The sequence below is a fragment of the Penicillium chrysogenum genome (assembly GCF_028827035.1).
Source record: "Penicillium chrysogenum strain IBT 35668 chromosome Unknown utg000005l_segment0_segment0, whole genome shotgun sequence".
Lineage (NCBI taxonomy): Eukaryota > Fungi > Ascomycota > Eurotiomycetes > Eurotiales > Aspergillaceae > Penicillium > Penicillium chrysogenum.
Window position 1 is genome coordinate 7902350 of NW_026622753.1, and position 17551 is coordinate 7919900.

The 17551-nt window shown below is 49.8% G+C and overlaps 6 protein-coding genes across 6 annotated transcripts; 1 reads left to right on the plus strand and 5 right to left on the minus strand.

The window, feature by feature from the left end:
- Positions 1 to 252: 252 nt before the first annotated feature.
- On the minus strand, positions 253 to 1493 carry fbp1 (fructose 1,6-bisphosphate 1-phosphatase; the record flags this gene model as incomplete). Its single annotated transcript, XM_056717105.1, has 2 exons — positions 253 to 1324; positions 1450 to 1493. The coding sequence occupies 2 exons, from the start codon at positions 1491 to 1493 to the stop codon at positions 253 to 255; spliced, it is 1116 nt and encodes a 371-aa protein (XP_056564727.1).
- Positions 1494 to 2060: 567 nt separating this feature from the next.
- On the minus strand, positions 2061 to 4724 carry N7489_011357 (H(+)-transporting V0 sector ATPase subunit a; the record flags this gene model as incomplete). The annotated part of the gene is made up of 3 exons (XM_056717106.1): positions 2061 to 4181; positions 4232 to 4546; positions 4599 to 4724. 3 exons carry the CDS (start codon positions 4722 to 4724, stop codon positions 2061 to 2063), a joined length of 2562 nt encoding a protein of 853 aa, XP_056564728.1.
- A 948-nt stretch (positions 4725 to 5672) lies between these two features.
- N7489_011358 (uncharacterized protein) lies at positions 5673 to 6869 on the minus strand (the record flags this gene model as incomplete). The annotated part of the gene is made up of 1 exon (XM_056717107.1): positions 5673 to 6869. The coding sequence occupies one exon, from the start codon at positions 6867 to 6869 to the stop codon at positions 5673 to 5675; it is 1197 nt and encodes a 398-aa protein (XP_056564729.1).
- Positions 6870 to 8073: 1204 nt separating this feature from the next.
- Positions 8074 to 9443, minus strand: N7489_011359 (uncharacterized protein; the record flags this gene model as incomplete). Its single annotated transcript, XM_056717108.1, has 3 exons — positions 8074 to 8466; positions 8599 to 8833; positions 9292 to 9443. 3 exons carry the CDS (start codon positions 9441 to 9443, stop codon positions 8074 to 8076), a joined length of 780 nt encoding a protein of 259 aa, XP_056564730.1.
- Positions 9444 to 10059: 616 nt separating this feature from the next.
- On the minus strand, positions 10060 to 10311 carry N7489_011360 (uncharacterized protein; the record flags this gene model as incomplete). The annotated part of the gene is made up of 1 exon (XM_056717109.1): positions 10060 to 10311. The coding sequence occupies one exon, from the start codon at positions 10309 to 10311 to the stop codon at positions 10060 to 10062; it is 252 nt and encodes an 83-aa protein (XP_056564731.1).
- Positions 10312 to 14445: 4134 nt separating this feature from the next.
- On the plus strand, positions 14446 to 16280 carry N7489_011361 (uncharacterized protein; the record flags this gene model as incomplete). The annotated part of the gene is made up of 3 exons (XM_056717110.1): positions 14446 to 14693; positions 14759 to 14957; positions 15012 to 16280. The coding sequence occupies 3 exons, from the start codon at positions 14446 to 14448 to the stop codon at positions 16278 to 16280; spliced, it is 1716 nt and encodes a 571-aa protein (XP_056564732.1).
- Between the last annotated feature and the right edge of the window lie 1271 nt (positions 16281 to 17551).

A 17551-nucleotide genomic window follows, 5' to 3' on the forward strand; every position in this document is an offset into this window, starting at 1 on the left:
CGGTCTGGTGGACTATGCATCCGCTATGGAGTATACGCAGTTGGTAGCACTATAGAACAGTGTAATTTAATGATTTCTTTTATTTTTATCCCGACTTGTGCAGGTATAAGTATCGTAGAGCGCTAAAACATGCAACGAGGAGGTCGGGAATCCAAAATGTATAAACAAGTAGATGAATAAATAGTGTTAAGAGGGAATATGCCGGAGTAAACCAGCATCCAGAAAGAAGGAAAGAACGTCTCAACGAGACGCTTATTTCTTGTACTTGTTGTACATATCAATGACCTTCTGGACCTCACCCTTGGAGCCAAGGAAGACACCACTCTTATCGTGGATGTTCTCAGGAACAACCTCCATCAAGCGCTCCATGCGTGAGTTGACAGCAAGGCCGCCTGCGTTCTCGAAGACCATAGCCATGGGCGCACACTCGTACAGAATACGCAGCTTGCCCTTGGGGCTCTTCGAGTCGGCCGGGTAGGCGAAGATACCGCCGTACAACAGAGTACGGTAAGCATCAGCGACCATGCTACCAATATAACGGGCGCTGTAAGGCTTGCCACCGTTTTCGGGATACTTGAGGCTGTGGAAGTAGGCGTTGCACCACTCGTCCCAGTACTGGCTGTTACCCTCGTTGACGGAGTAGATGGAGCGCGTTGCGGGCATCTTCATGTTAGGGTGGGTGAGGATGAACTCGCCAAGCGAGTTCTCGAGTGTGAAGCCGTTGACACCGCCGCCGCGCATCGTGATCACCAGCTGCGCTGAGGCACCGTACATGGTGAAGCCGGACGCCACCAGGCTGGTACCAGGGTGGAGCAGGTCCTCTGGACCGACGGTCTTGTTGGGGCCGAGGACCTCATCGGGAAGCTGGAAGATACCGAAGATGGTGCCAACAGACACACCAGCGTCCAGGTTGGAGGAACCGTCGATGGGGTCGCAGACGACGGCGTAGCGAGCATTGGGGTGCTCGTCGAATCGGATCACTTCCTCTTCTTCTTCTGAGACAACGATGCGGCACTTGCCGGAGCCACGCATCGCGGAGATGAAGATATCATTGCCAATCACGTCCAGCTTCTTCTGGTCATCACCAGTCATGTTCGAGGAACCAGCCAGTCCGGTAAGGTTGATCAAGGACGCACGACGGATGTAGTAGGCAATTGACTTGAAGGAGAATTGGAGGGCATGGCAGAGGAGGGTGAAATCACCGGAAGCTTCAGGGTACTTGATCTGTTCTTCTGTGAAGAAGCGGGAAAGTGTGACGATATCAGTGTTGATGTTCTCCGCTCCGACGGGGGTGCTGAAGCCATTTTGAAGTATTTGGAGTGATCTAGGGTATAAAGATTGAAAGGGGTATAGCAATTGAGTTTTTAAGAGTAGCTTTAAGTAGTAGAAGTGGCAATATTGAAACAAGGCAAAGTAAAAAGTAGTTCAACGTCAGTGAGGGGATCAAACCGGGTAGAAGTATGGGGAGTTGACCTCAGTCCCGTTTTCGTCATTTTGCCCCGCGTGACCCGGACCCTCGCCCCTCGTCCGGTTATCCCCTTGCCGGGAACGCCCGTCTGTTTAACTGTAGTTTGTTATCACAGTATCATTACTATTGTTGATCGTTGTAGGAACTTTGATATCTTAAGAAGATAAAAAATAAATACTCTCCAATTAGCTATACGATCATACTAATATGAATACATGTCCAATCTAATCGAAGACTGTTCAACGATCTAGATCCTCCCGGTCTGTTCCTTGCCCGACTCGGCCTCGGGATCAGCAACGGAAGAATGAATTCCCTATACCCCACTCGTAGTCATGCGCACTTGAAAAGATCGTGAGATTTAGGTAATGCCATTGGTGTCTACGTGTAGGTAATTAAAGGGGCATATCTACGCTATAAATGATAGTTCGGTGTGGATATATGTAGGGATCTACATCAATGGAACAATAACAGGTGGACCGGATCGGTACAATATAGATAATGTATAATTCTAGACCCTTTACAATACAAGAAAAAGGAAAAAAAGGAAAAAAGGAGACACATCCCGTGCGTTATAGAAAAAGAAAGGAAAGGACTAGTCCACGGGGTCCTCCTCCAACAGGGTCTTGAAGCTGAAAGGCAAGAAAGGAATACCCTCACCAACGAAATGCTTGCTCATCGCCTCAACCCAGTGAAGACGAAGTGAGTGCAGCATGGCACTGGTACCTTCCATCACACACAGAATGCAAATAGTCAGTACGAACCAGAGGTAAAAGCTGACAACAATCATGATAACGCGGGTCACGGGGCTCTCCTGATCAAAGGCACCACCAAGGGTCATGGTCCAGAGAACGATCGACAGTTGCTGGTGGGCAAGCGACAGAGCCCACAGACGAAGGTAAGAGGCAGTGTGAGAGATACAGTTCAGGCAGAATTCAATGGTGTGGATGACTTGGTGGATCATGACGTCGCCAAAGTCGAACTCTTCGTGCTCTTCGTCATCGATGTCCTGAGAAAGCATGGCAACGCCTTCTCCCTCGCTGGCCATACTGTCACGACCGAGCCCGTCCATGTCACCGTCGGCGTCAAGTGCGCTCACCCGGGAGTTCTCGCCGAGACCGCGGTAACCCAAGGCACGAGCACGGTTGTGTTCATAGCGAAGCCAGAACGGCTTGAGGAAGAGCATGATAGGTACCTGGGCCACAGCGATGAGGAGCAGGATAACCTGGACCGGTCTCTGGCCAGGGTAGAGCGGCTCGTCCACCGTACCAGGGCTCAGGAACATGAAGATGAGCATGTTGAGCAGACCGGGAGGGTTCACTCCCTTCTCCTGCCAGTTCACGGACCACTTGTAGAGTATAGTGAGGACGAGGTAACCAAAGATCGACTGGAAGAAGAGCAATCCAGGAACAAAGTTGCCCCAAATATCAACCTTGGACTTGAAGTGCCGTCCATTGACATACTGCAAGCAAAGGGCATAGGTCATGTGGCACCATCCCAAAAGTACACTCATCTTCATCTTCATACTGTTCGAAAAGAGGAGAGAATTGTCCGCCTCGTGCCAGTTCCAGTCCAGACCAATTGGATAGCGATAGCCTTCTTTCAATGTCGCCTCGACCATTTGCTCGGGCTTGATGTCGTCGGGCCATTGCCATTGACTAGGGAAGATGGTGAAAGATTTGGAGAAAATATCGTTGTAGATAAAACCGGTGTAGATCGAGAACAGACCCATCATCAACATGATGTATCGTCCATAGAATGCCATGTATGTCAGTTCATCCAGTTTAGTCCGCGCCAGCTTCTTTTCCCAGAAGATCATAGCAGAAGCCGCCATGGTCATTAGTGCACCGTGACCGCAATCACCAAACATGACTGCGAACAGGAAGGGGAAAGTGACGACCGTGTACAGGCCAGGGTTGACTTCCGAATACTTAGGGATACCGTAGGCATTCACAATCGTTTGGAATCCTTCAGTAAACTTGTTCGTCCTGACAAAAGTGGGAGGGGTCTTGTTGGTGCGGATCTGGTTGACGATTGTAGGAACAGTGAGGCCCGCACGGTCGTTCACATCCTGGAGGGTTGACTTGATCAGAGCAAGAGAGTTTGTCGGGCACCACGCCTCGGCGATCAGCGTCTTCCGCGCTTGATCATATGAAAACTTGTTCAAGGTATCGTAAACGGCCTTCTCCTTCTTGACAATGATCATCCATGCGGCGAGCGAGCGAGCGATTTGCGAAAGTTCCGCATCAAGGGTGTTCTTGGTGTTACGGAGCACATTGCCAACGTCGCCGAGACGGGTGTTCACTTCGTGAATCTGGTCTCTTCTCAGCTCACTGTTCTCATCGACACCGTACAAGGATGCGTTGAGTGACTCCGAGATCTTTCGAATCTTCGCAAGGATATTCTTGCCGTGAGCGAAGATGACAAAGACATTCTTGTGGACTTCCTCGTTGGTCACCGGGTCGATAATGGGCTCCGGGATCTCAGACTGGTTCATGTAAAGGTTTCCACGCAGGGTGCGCCAGAGGATACGCTCGAACGCTCCAATTCGGTCTCGGGGGATAACACCAGCAACGAATCCAATGTTCATTTCCGAGAAGCTCTGCTGACCCTGGGTGTCTCCATTTTGACGAGGGGCGTGGTGCTCAACATCGCGGAGCAAGGGAGCTTCATCGTTGTCGAAGGACTGACGAATGTCTTCTGTTTGTGTATGGGCCTATTCAGTTAGCCTCGTCTGTCAACGGCGGTATACTCGAAGCCACCTACCCGATCGAAGAAGCCACCGGCCTCTCTAAGTACCCATCGCCATTCACTGAGTTCGACTTCGCGCTTCTTCAAAGTCTCGTAGCTATCGTTCAGAGAGATAATCCGCTGTTCAAGGCTCTCGCTGCGATCAGCCAACTCGTCGATTTCCGAGGCTAAAGGGGCAGCCAGTGTATCGGAGAAATCCGAGGAAGATCTCATGGGGATTGCGGCCTTTTCCATCTGTTGGTGGAAATAGCGGAGCTGTCTTTCCACATTGTCGAGGCGACGGATTTCCTTTGTAAAGGTTCTTTGGAAAGCGTTCGTGTCCGGGTTGAGCTAGAAAGAGGTCAGCGGTGAGTGTCAAAGCAAAGCGAACTAAGCCACTTACATCTCGGAACTGAACCTGACCGACTTCACCTAAAGCACTGACAACTTCTCTTCCGATCTCGTTGGCAATGTAGAGCTGGGTCAAGCTCATATCCGCCGAGCGGAAGAAGGTGTCCCGCGGAGCCATGGTGTAAGGAGGCTACCAGGAGCCGTGTCTCTTGGTAAGAAAACAGGGGAAAAGAGAAGGCTAAAGAGTGACAGTAGACAGATAGATTGAATGAGAGGCACAGATCCTCGGCTCTGTTGTTGCAGATATTCCGGGCTCTCCTTGGGACTCGTTCTCGGGTGGCTCTGTCAAGCTGGCCGGATCCAGCCACGTGATTTCGGTCTACACGTGATGTCGTGAGACGACTGAGCAAAGTGTCTTCTACAGCAGACAACAACTATATTTCCTTGAGACCACTCTTGGCTACAACTGCACTGGGCGGATGTACTCATAGCTTGTTATAATTGCTCTGTCTTTGGTTTATCTGTATCCCAGAGGTCTGGGGTAGCAGGGGATCTGTCATGATTGCCTATGGGGGAATGGGAACAGGTTTCCCCAACTGATCATAGTTGGGGAACGAGTATGTCATCGCATGCTACAAAATTATGTGGCTGCTAAGGGTGTCGGAGTCTACATATACCAACACGCAATATCGAAACAATCTGGTGGTTTCTGTTTCTTAAGTATGTACGGAGTACATATTGTTCCTGTAAACGCTCGCCACGAACATAAAAGACCTAACCTCAAACCCGTGCTAAGTCCAGTGCGTGTATCTACTGATTACACACGGTTCGAGGTGAGACGAGTCTAACCACTCATACTTGTTACATGTAGACTATGTCGCCGCTATCATTCTCTGGGTGCTTGAATTCATTGGAGATTGTGGTCAGCTATTTTCCTTGTCTTTGGTAGATCATATTTTCTCCTCCAAGTCAGTCCCAGGAAGTTGAGCTATGAATTTGATTCCCCTCTAATAGAAAGCAGCGAAAGGGTCTAGAAAAAGATCCCAAGAGATAAGACCACAAGCAAGACTTCAACCATCGGTCCATTTTCGTGGTCGAGTGTACCCTCGAATGCACGGTGAGTAAGCTAATACACGAGATCCTCAGCATATTCCTCATACTCCTGCATGAAATCTTCCATGCTAAACTTGTTGTTGAGCTGCTTAGCTGATAGAATGACACTACCAGCATCAATATATCCCTTCTTGAAGGCTGCGAACAATGCCGGGCTAGTCGAGGAATGTGGGATAAAAAGCTGGTTATCACCCGTTACCATAGCCCCTTTGAACGCTTGGTAAACGACATCACAGTCCTGAGTTAAGTCAACCGCCTCGCATTGGCCGAAGTCCAAAAGATGGAGTCCAACGGCGCGGTGCTGAAAGTCTGGAGACTCAACCAAAGCTCTCGGTTCCCCTGAGGCTAATGTGCCAAGCACGAATTCAACATCATCGCCGTTTGTGGCGGCGCCCCAGTGTAAGGTTGCATATGCCTTGCCCATTTCCTTAGCAAGCGGAAGGGTATCGATGCCAAGTTCCTTCATGAAACCGAGGTGGAGAGGGAAATTTCTGAGCGGGGCTGGGTTATCCTGATTGATAGAACCATTAGTCTTGCCCAAATAGACTCGGGCGAGGCAGTGCTTATTGCTAGGGTTATTGAGAAGGGATTCGATGTCAGTGATACTAAGATCCCGTTCACGACCACAAAAATAAGTGATAAGCGCTTTCCGTACGACCTTCGGTAACGGAAGAATCCGTTCCATAGTGATGACGTCCCCACGCGTGCGGTAAGCCTGGGGTATTTTCGAAAAGATTTTATCCCAGTACGCGTCGTTTTGTGTTTTGAAGATAAAGTTATGGGATTTAGGAACGTGGACCTTGTTGTCAGTTGCGCTTCGGTAGCGTTCGAATGCGGCCGAAACATCGCAGTGGGTTTTATACTCGCGCCGGAGATTTGAGGATCGTGCTTCATTGCCTGGATTCTCTTTTTTGAGAACGTAATATTTCCCTACCACCTCGAAGATGGCGCCTTGTAGGCCACTGCCGATTTGATTTATCTCCTGCAGGTCCGGTTGAAAACGCGCACTTTGGAAGCGGCGGCTGAAAGACGAGGTCGTCGAAATGACGGATTTCAAGCTGAGCGATCGCTGGAGAATGGCCGAGTCTGTCTCCAGTCCAAGTTCAGTTGCATCCAAGAAAAGATGAGCAATTCTAGCATCTCGTGCAATGGATGACGCTCCAGAGTCAGCTGAATCTTCACTGCTGTTGATTTCGCGTCGCGAAGCCATGATGGGCTAAGGATGGGTGGGGCGTACGTCAAACGTCGCGATGTAAGGCGGCCGGGCGAAGCACGTAGCAAATCCGAATAGACACTGCAGAAGGCCGATAAGAAGATACTTGAAAATGGTTGGTGAATAAAAGTGACACCACCGAGTACTCGTACGGTTGATGCAAAAGGACACCTCTCACCGCCTTCCCAACCCAGGAATATCAAAACATGACATGACTCTTCCGGACTAAGGGATTCTTTGGACTCATCTTTTGCCTCGGGCGCAGTTGCTCCTGTTGAGGCTACGGAGGAGAGGAAAGATGGAGATGAAGAAAGGTCTGAATCTATGGAAAGGAGGCTGTATAAATAGCCTCCGAGAATGACAAACATGACAAACCAGGCAAATGCTCAGTCTGCACAGAGACAAACGCATACCCTGCATGCATTGCATGTCAACAGCTCCTTATGTGAGGTTTATTCCACGGAGTGACAGAGAAAGCTCTGGTTAGAGGTCTTACACTGAGCAGAAATGCTATCATATTGCACAAGATTGAACCATACTTTGTTTTCCAGCGGCGATCACCGCCACAGCAATTCAACCAGGTAGAGCTTCGCTGACGTCTTATATTCGGCAAAGTTTGGAAGGCTTAGCAACGACCATCAATCGGGCAATTACAAGGGGTAAATGCCGGTGCTCTGAGGTGGATTGGTCGATCTAATGTCGGGGGACGGTCTAGGTAGGTAGTACCTAGTTACATATGTAATCACCTACCTGGGCATGACCGGCTAACAGCGTCAATTCCACAGGTCCCCATATTCTAGCTGTAGTTTGGTTCGAGTCCATTGTTGAGATTAGCGACCTAGATATTTACCTATTAAGATTCTAAGTATATGACAAAGGCCTCTCTTGCCTACCTAAGTAGAACCACTCATGTAAATGGAGAAGAGGGTTCCTGCACACCATATAAGAGCTCAGTTTAGCTGGGAAGCCGATTCTACACTGCACCACCTGCATTTCTGGCGATCTTGATGTGTTTAATATCATTCGTGGGCGCACCGTAGGTTGCATTGGAACTAACATCACATCCCAGACAGCACTTCCTTCTCTTTCCTTTTTGACCTTATACAGCCAGCGCTACACTAGATACCCTGACCAAAGATCTGCTGTTTGACTCGGACCGCTTCTTCCTCTTCACAGGCCACTGACATGTCGTGATAGTTGCTCATTGCTCCTCGTCTTCCGCCTCGTCTTCTTCATTATCGTCTTCCTCATCGCCTTCTTCGTCATCTTCCTCGCCGTCTTTCTCATGGTCTTCCTCATCCTCCCTCTCGTTGTCTTCCTCACCGTCCTTGTCGTCATGCTTCAAAGATACATCCTTCATGGCTTCAAGCACGTCATCAACGCTAGATTTCAGAGTGACCAAACCACCGTTGATTTGAAATTGTTGTGTTTTAGTGGGTTCTTCGTTGAGGAAATGGGTCATGGCAGACTGGATGCTTTTCAAAGTCTCATCAAAATGTCTTACTTCTCGTTTCAGTTTGGTCACCTTCCCTTGAAGAACCACTTTTGGGCGACTCCCATGCTGGCGAGTAGCCACGGCAGTATCTTGTAGTGGCTGTTAGCTTATATGTCATAAGATACCCGTCGCATTAGAGTACGTACCATGGACGAAGCTACACATTTGTACGGGATCTTTGCTCCATAGGCAGTTTCCACAACAACCGCGAGCCATGGTCGGGACCCTTACACATTCTGTGAATGGCCAAGTTGTGTTTTCGCATCTCTTGCAGGGTGTTGGGGCTTGGGTGCCCACAATCTGAGTTGTTGCTGCCCTAAGGCGAACAGTGTATGTGAGATTGCTATAAAAATCAACCTGTGATATATCATGGATGACGATTTCCTGTGAGGGCTTCATCGCGCGCATTAATTTGACATCTAGACCAGGCCTCTTGCCATATGTCATCACCACTTCTGTTAGGTCCCTGTGTAAAGTTCAGTTTCCGAGATCCTAACTTCCCAAGGACGGCTGCGTTTATTGACTCACATGGTTACGTTGGAGGTCTGACACGGATAGGCAATTTTTGGTATAGAGGTGTAGATGTGTGCTGTAGAGGATGTCCATAAGGACTGGGGTGTTGATGAAGGATGAAGAAAGAAGTTCTCTTTCATGCTTATGTACATCAATAAGAGATTGCACAGTGTACATACCCAGGTTTTCAGTTGTTGTTTGCTTACTGTCACTATACTTAAGGTACAACAAGCGAGTTTGCAAAAGCATCATTGGTTGTCAGTATCAGGTATCCACGGCCACCTTTCCACGTCAAACAGTCACAAAGTCATCTATTAGATATCCTAATGGGACACTGAGCATATATGGTCATAAGCCAGTATCTATCCTGGGATTATCACGGTAGTTGTTGTTCTTGGGGTATAATCTTACAGCCAGTCCGCCACGTCTTGTCGTCGGCGGATCTCGAAGATGGCCGCGGCGCCAGCCCCTGTCGGTGGTCGAAGGTACAGGCGACTTGTGTGGATAGGTTCCAAATCAGCCGGGGTTATCACAGATGTAGATTGGTTGGGATAGAAGCTCATTTTAACGGAATATGTGATGTGCTTGGGGCCAGGTTTCGTGTTATATATCGAAGCACTATCAGATATATATATCTCGGGGTTCTTTCATCGGCTTTATTGAACTGAAAATCCACACTAACTCTACCACAGAAAAACAGCCATATAGTCGTGTAATGTACCTGACCATTGGCGGCGTCGAAGAAACCAGTTCTATTTTGTGTCAGTCAAGGTTTCGGCCCCGGGGAGGTGCTACCCCCCGGCTTATATCCGGACGACAATATCCATGGACCTCATACCGGTGACATATGCAACACCATAGTAAGGATGCGAAACAACAGGACAGCCAATGCTTGTTTGAATAGGACTCGCAGCTATTACATACGAGTTCGAGCACCACGCCAAGATAACGTATGTCCTAGTGCTTTTGAAGCTCCAATGTGCAGTGTCGCATCATGAATTCGGGAGCTTGCAAATACAAGAGACAATTGTTTTGGGAAGGGATAATTCACACATAATACATCGTGGTAGAAAGGAAAAGAGAAAACAAGGCCATCGTCCTTGGTAGACACCAGCTCCCGCCGACTAGACCTATCGACTGGAGTCGACGAGCACGCAGAAACGGGTACATCGCCTCGACTTAAGCACCGCCATCCCTCTTCGCATATTCCTCCTCCATCCGCTCCTCGTACAGGTGATCAGCCTCCTCCTTGGTCAGAGCGCGACCACCCTCAGTATTCTGCGACGCACTAGCTGAGTTGCCAGGCGCGGTCCCGAAATAGCTGTTGTTGTCCGTCCGGTCGGAGGAGGTGTGTGTAGCTGAGCTGGCAGGTTGCGTGCAGTTGGCGTCGCTTTGTTGCTTGTCAAAGAGGTCGGCGGTGGGGACAGGCATCTTAGTTGAGAGTGAAGTTTTCGGTCGCGGGTGCCGCAGTGGGTTTGAGAGAAGTAGGTTGCACAGGAGAATGATGGTAAACTGAAATTCGATATGCTGTGAGATTGGCTTTAGTAGGATGCAATGGCTGGTTTTATGCTGCTGGTACGAGTTAGCCTGGGCTTCGTCGCCACATATGTGGCGAAGCGATTGAGTCAGACGTCATGTCAACAACACGGAGCCGGGAAGTGAGAACCCAGCGATCGACGACTGATAGCAGGGGACACTGAGTACTGAAGCACCGTAGAATGAACTGGAAGTGAACATGTTCTCATTAAGGACAGCGCACAGCCACTGATGCGCGTCTGGAGGTAGCGTCCATGACAGGACTCGACGTTAACTAGCTTACATGGATGGAAGACACTGGAGACAGGGACGAGTTTACGAGGACTAATGTAGGGCGAAGGTGAATGGCTACAGCTTACTAGAGCTTCATTATCTATGTTGTATACAGGCTAAATCTCTTCTCCAACCTCGAGCCAATGGCTCAAAACTTGATGAAAAGAAAGAGTTCCACGAATGGAGAGTGCCAAAGAATACGCCTGTCAATGACCCGTAAAGAACCATTGAACAGACTGTTCCGCCACGATGTGCAATGCAGGGACCAGTCTGTGGTGAGCCGCCTTGTTGATCGCAGTCACCCAAACAAGGTAAGTATGAAGAAGAAAGAAAAAGAAAAGGAAGAGCCGGGGGAGAAGGGGGTATTTATGCAAAATCTTAAAGGCGGTGGCGAAGTCCAAGGGGCTGGGACGTGCTATGATTGGCAAATAAGCGATATCACGTGATACCACCAAATCCCATCCATCCATGGATCCATGGATGGCATGTGATATGACTCATCTACAGCCCTGACCCTGCGGAGTCGTATAGCATTTTACATGTACAACGTACAGGACACAGGTACCATGCATCCATTCCTTGGGTTAAGTGCTTGCGCCAGAGTGAAAATGGAATCTTGAACCAACACACGGGCCGCGGTGATAGATCAATAATTGCAACATCCTTGTTCGAGACTCTACGCCTCAAAATCAAGCCAGACTCCATACCCGAGCTTGTGTGGATCCTCCCCTATTCCACAACTTTGTATTGTGGCTCTCACCTCCCGTACTACCCAAAAAGCCCGAGGCGTTTGAATCACAATTTGATTCGGATACTGTCCGTCGGAAATATACCTCTGTTCAGTGTTCTACAAGATTAAATCGGGTGAAAAACCCACAGTTAATATGAGGCTAATATTAAGCAAACGCCCATCCTCATCAAAGTGTGCCATGGTTTAATTCGATCTAGTGGACGCTAGACTTGTCGGGGGACATCGGAGAGCTTAGATGGACGGGAAATCTGTCCTCTGTGTACACCGCAGGTCGACTTGGTGCTTGGCGCGGAGTATCAAGATTAATTTCCTCCGTAACGCGCTCGGGAGATATGTTATGTTCTCGAAAGCAAAGAAAGTGGAGCTAACTGTCGTCCTGTTGCTGTGGCACTACATGTTAGTTTCTTTTTTTTTCCTGCTCAAAACGTATAGTTATCTGCATCATGTACTCCGTACAGTACATAATGTACAACGTAGTCAGATGGAGCAACATGCACCCGAAAAAGCGGGAAAGAATCCGTAGGCGCCTGGGTCCGCTACGCATGGCACTTGCATGGTGTCAAAATTCAGTCCACACAGAAACCAGACAGAAGGAAAGATCGACAAGTCCAACTTGGAATAATGATGTGATCGTCGATGGTCGGTAGATTCCAACCATTCATAGCATGCGGTAGGAGCAGGGTTTGAGACCTTGGGACTCCCGACCGCAAAAAAAGGGCGAGCACGGCAGGGTTGGGGAACATGAATTGCCCTTCGTAGCGCTGGAGGCCCTAACGGGTGCAAAAAGGGGGCTTATGATAGGGTGGATTCCACCCCGTGTGGCTATCATTACTGGAAATGCTTCGGCCACATTCTGGCAGTCGGCGTTGGGACCTCATGGTGCTTGTCCTGATGCTAGTTGTAGATCAGAATCATACCACGTACTTTTGTACGCCCAGGGATATAAAAGGGTGACTATGCCATAGTATCGGGAAAACGCGCTGCGTACCAAGGTACTTCCCGCTCTCAGGGCCTAGAGACACTATCCTGTCGATGAACCGTGGAAATGAATCAAATAAAACGCTTTGATTCACCTCTGGGTTTGTAGGTAGGGCTGGCTAGCCCCCTATTCGCCATGACTTGAAACTAGAATGCATAGTCCGGTGGGGACCGCGTACTCCGTACTCTCTTGATCATATGTATCACTGATACTAATTCTAGAAGAAAAGCAGCGGAGTACATTGCAAAGGGCGAAAGAAAAGGGGCTTAATTATGGTCATTATTCTTCAAGCCTGTGGATCTTGTTTCTAGTTTCAAAGATGTTCTTCGCAATACAGTACCCAGGAAGGACTACTCCATTGTATACTCCGTTTTCCGGTGGACTGGAAGTATGATGAGACAATTGTCGTATGGAATGATGCACACATCACTTAAAGAGGCGACACTCTGTAAATGTGCTGGGATTGGCTAGACGAACACATCATGGGATCCTTCTCGCAGCGTGGTAGAGAGAGTTGATACGCCGATAGGGATGTACATCAAAGCCAGAGCCAAGAAGGAGGGGTTGTGTCACTGCTGGTTGGTTGTCCACGAGGATTTGCACGCCACTCCATCATAGAGTTGATATCAGGTCATGGGGCCCGGGTAAAGATTGCACCAGGAAGTCGTGATGGCCAACCATTCTGCAGAACGTAAAGATCGGTGATAGGTGCATGACTCTGTAGCCAATACCATGCTTGAGCTATGCGAATGAATGCGGCAAAAGTCCATACGACATATCTACAACGTACTGGGTTGATCATCATGAAGGAAGCAAAATGACGGCCTGGTGGTGGGGGCGGTTGGAGTACAGGGATGCCCCTCCAAAGGGATACTCTTGTACCGATATGGCCCTTCCGAGGGAGAGTTGCAAGTTTGGATCAACTTCTCGACTATGCGGAGTAATACAAAAGAACCATCGAAAGGCTTAGTTGATTTGACAATGAATGGATTATTTGAGTAATTTGGATGGCAGACCCCCCTGAACTGTGTAACGGGACAGTTGAAAGTGCGATGAATGAGCGCCAACGGTGTGGCGGTCCACCGAACAACCGTAGAATCTCCTTACGAGTCCAGGAAGTATGAATTGGTGCACTTTCAATTTTTTTTTGGATAGTCTGATGACCTGATACCTGAGATAACCCCGCTATGACGATATGACGGCAACCTTTTTTTGGTATACAATATAGAATAGAATGTACATGAAACGAAAAGAATTGCTGAAAAGACGTATATTGTCAAATCGGTAACAGTATCCGAACTGCACGGATTAATTAGGGACTCAACGGGGCCGTTAATTCAAGCTGCATGGCCGATCACAGCTCGGGTGGCCATGGTGTGATGGTTTCATACAGCTAAAAGCCAAGATTTGCAGAGTTTTCTTTCTCCTATTTCCTGATGTTTAGGAACTAAATCCAGTTAGGTCATGTCTAGCGCCATGCTAGACAAAGAAGTTCGTGTTATCCCGTGGACCTTAGGACGGGAGTAGATTGACCTATGTTCCACCAGGACTACAAAGTTAGTTGCAAACCATATTCCAGGTTACATATTAATATTTGACATGTTCAGATATTGAATAAAGCAGGAGGGATAGTTGAAACAGGTGTAATAATAATAGAAAATAATATGAAATAATAGGGGGAAAGAAAAATAGAACTGAAAAAAACACTGGAAAAATGGAAAAAAACAATTAACCCCTGAAGTGCCATTACCTAATCTCCTTATGGGTCCACGGGTCCACTGAGCTCTGGGCTCCCTGCAGGTCCTTTCCTTTTCTGGGCAGACGCCATCAACAACCCTCTGACTCTTTTTTCTTCCCTTTTCCTCTCCTCTCTTCCTTTCTTCCTCCCACAAAGCAAAATACCCATCGTGATACCCGAGCTATTGTGCTCTAATTTCTTTTGCTTTTCCTTTTGAGATACCCTATACCCCAACACGCCTTTTATTCTACGAAGCTTAGCTTCTTTAATACCTTTATTATTTTAATCATGTCTGAGGTCCAGAAGACTGTTGAGGAGACCCCCGCGGTCGTCCCTGCCGAGACTGCTGCTGAGACCCCTGTCGAGACTCCTGCTGCCACCGAGGCTGCCGCTGAAGCTCCCAAGGAGACCACTGAGGCCACCGAGCCCACTGCCACTCCCGCCGTTGAGACCACCGAGGCTGCCGAGCCCGCCAAGGAAGAGGTGAAGCCCGCTACTGAGGGCGTTCTGGGATACAAGGCTCCTGGTCTCGTCAAGTAAGCTGCGACTGTGACCACAAATGCGATACAAGAGACTAACAGTTATTCTTTGCTTTTTTCAGGGGCTTCCGTTTTGCCAAGCGCTTCTTCTACTTCAACGAGGAGGCTGTTGAGAGCAAGCAGCTCTCCGTCTTCCACCAGAACGAGAAGGCCGCTGTTGCCAACCCCACCGCGGCTTGGGCCAGCCAAACCGGCAAGGGTCTGCTCTTCTTCACCAAGCGCGCTGAGGATAAGGCCACCCCCGCTGGCATTTTCAACCTCGTAAGTCCTTCGACGACTGTATCGCGATGCAGCAAACACTAACATGTGCAATAGGCCGATGTCTCTGACGTGACCAAGGAGGGTACTAGCGAGTTCCTCTTCAAGGTTGCTGGCCAGAAGCACACCTTCCAAGCCTCCAGCGCTGCCGAGCGTGACAGCTGGGTTGTCGCCATCGAGGCTCAGGCCACCGAAGCTAAGGCCGAGAAGGAGACCATCACCTCCAGCGAGGGTTACAAGGCTGAGCTCGAGAAGCTCACCAAGCCTGCCGTTGCCGTTGCCGCCGCCAAGAAGCCCGAGGAAAAGAAGGCTGAGGAGAAGAAGGAGGACAAGAAGGAGGAGACCCCTGCTGCCGAGGAGACCAAGGCCGCTGAGGAGGAGCCCAAGGAAGAGAAGAAGGAGGAGAAGGCCGCCGCCAAGAGCCGTTCTCAGTCCCGCAAGCGTACCAGCATCTTCGGTACCCTTCTAGGCAAGAAGGACGCCGAGGAGAAGAAGCCCGAGGAGAAGAAGGAGGACAAGAAGGAGGAGACATCCGCTGCTGAGGAGACCAAGGCCGCTGAGCCTACCACTGAGTCCTCCGCTGAGGCTCCTGCCCCCGTTGCGGCTGAGACCACTGAGACCGCTGCTGCCCCCACTAAGGCTGCCGAGCCCACTGCTGAGACCCCTGCTGAGACTACCGAAGCCGCCAAGGAGGAGGCTAAGGATGAGAAGAAGGCCGAGAAGAAGGCCAAGCGTGCTTCTATCTTCGGCAACTTCTTCCAGAAGGTCGCCAGCCCCTCCCAGGAGAAGTCCGAGAAGGAGGCTACCGCCCCCGCTGCCGAGGAGACTCCCGTCGCCAGCACCGCTCCTCAGCTCGAGAACCCCGTCGAGGAGGCCGCTGTCAAGCCCATCGAGGCCGAGGCCGTGACTGCCCCCGCTGACGCTGTGGAGACCCCTGCTGCTGAGACTCCCGCTGCCGAGGCTGTCTCCACCCCCAAGGAGAAGCGCCGCACCTCGTTCTTCGGCAACCTTGGCATGAAGAAGGAGAAGAAGGCTGACTCTGACAACGAGGTCACCGATGGCGAGGCCAAGGAGACCAAGGCCAAGAAGCTCGGTGGTCTTTTCCGCAAGCCCAGCAAGGCTGTCAAGCTCGACAAGGAGGAGGTTGCTGCCGCTGAGACCGAGGCCAAGGCTGACGCCGCTGAGGAGGCTCCCGCCGTCCCTGCCAAGGAGACCGCCACTGAGGCCCCAGCTGTCGTTGAGGAGGCTCCCAAGGCCGCCGAGTCCACTGAGGAGTCCAAGAACGTCAACGTTGCCGTCGCCACCCCTGTTCAGGCTGCCGCATGAAGTGCGACTGGGAGACCTATCGTGGAGTTTGAGCGGTGGTGGGACTTGTCCTATCCACCGCCCGCCCGCGATATCCCTGACGGTCTAATCGAGTCCGGAAGGTGAAAATTTGATCACACTTCGCTCTAATTGTTTTGCTTTACCCTCGCCACTGTCGTTGTTCTCAGTACCTGACTCCCCTATTCTTGGGTCTGGACCTGAGATGGCGACAATGAGATACCCGCTGTCGCTTTTTGTTCCCTTGATCTCTATTTCTCTAAAATAATACCATCGGCGCCAACGACGCCAGCAGCCGTTTGGACTGCGGTCCATTCCTTTACGACCTGCGTCCCGCGCCTGTAACTCTATTCGGGACGCGACTATGTGTTACGTGGTGTGTCGTCCGACTAGATTGATACCACTCTGCCGTTTTTCTTCTTTTTGTTTCTTGCTTTTGTGTTTGATACCCTGTGGGGAGGATGGGTGCTCATTTTGCTTGTTGCATGAGTTTTGGATATAGTCCTTTGACTTGTTTCTTCCTGCAACCCAAATTGACCCTCTAATGTTGTCTACCGTTATTGTCCCGAACGGGTGGTTTATATTCCGCCAGTGGAGGTGGCACACCTTGCGATAGGTAATACTTAATAGAATCTCTCAGTTTTTGCTTTACATATGTGCCTATTGTGTGTATTATAAGTAGTCTTCAACCCGAACTATTGAATAGCTTGGACGGTGTCAAGGTGAGCAGGCGAGAATCCTTGCACGAGGCGCTCAAGGCACTAATCCCTACCAGTTGGCCGTGGGGCACATGCTCGGAGTTGGCCCCTCGCGTCTTGTATGATATTGGGAGCTCCCTCTTCTACTCGTCTCTTCCCATACGCCTATTCTCGACATTCCCGTACGATGGTGACTACAACCACGCCGTAGGTCCTTTCTCCGAGCACGAAATGTTCATCGTACCTGCAGCAACAGCAACAGCAAAATCAACCACAACCTACAGAGCCTCGGAACGAACCATTGACCATCCCAATATCGAATATATCCCAGAGCGATAGCCCAACTATCTAATGGCCACCACCTTTTGGTTCATCATCATCGCGCTATGAGATGTTCTATCCTCGGACGCCTAGACGCCAACACCGTCGCTACAACCGTACCGAACATTACTAACCGTTTCCTCCACGTCCCAATTTGGGCTCGCGTAGTTGTATAAGCTCTTCTCAATCACGACCATCTTCCTAATAACCATTGCTATATTCCTGTCCTTCATCTTCACGGCGTGGGCTGACTCG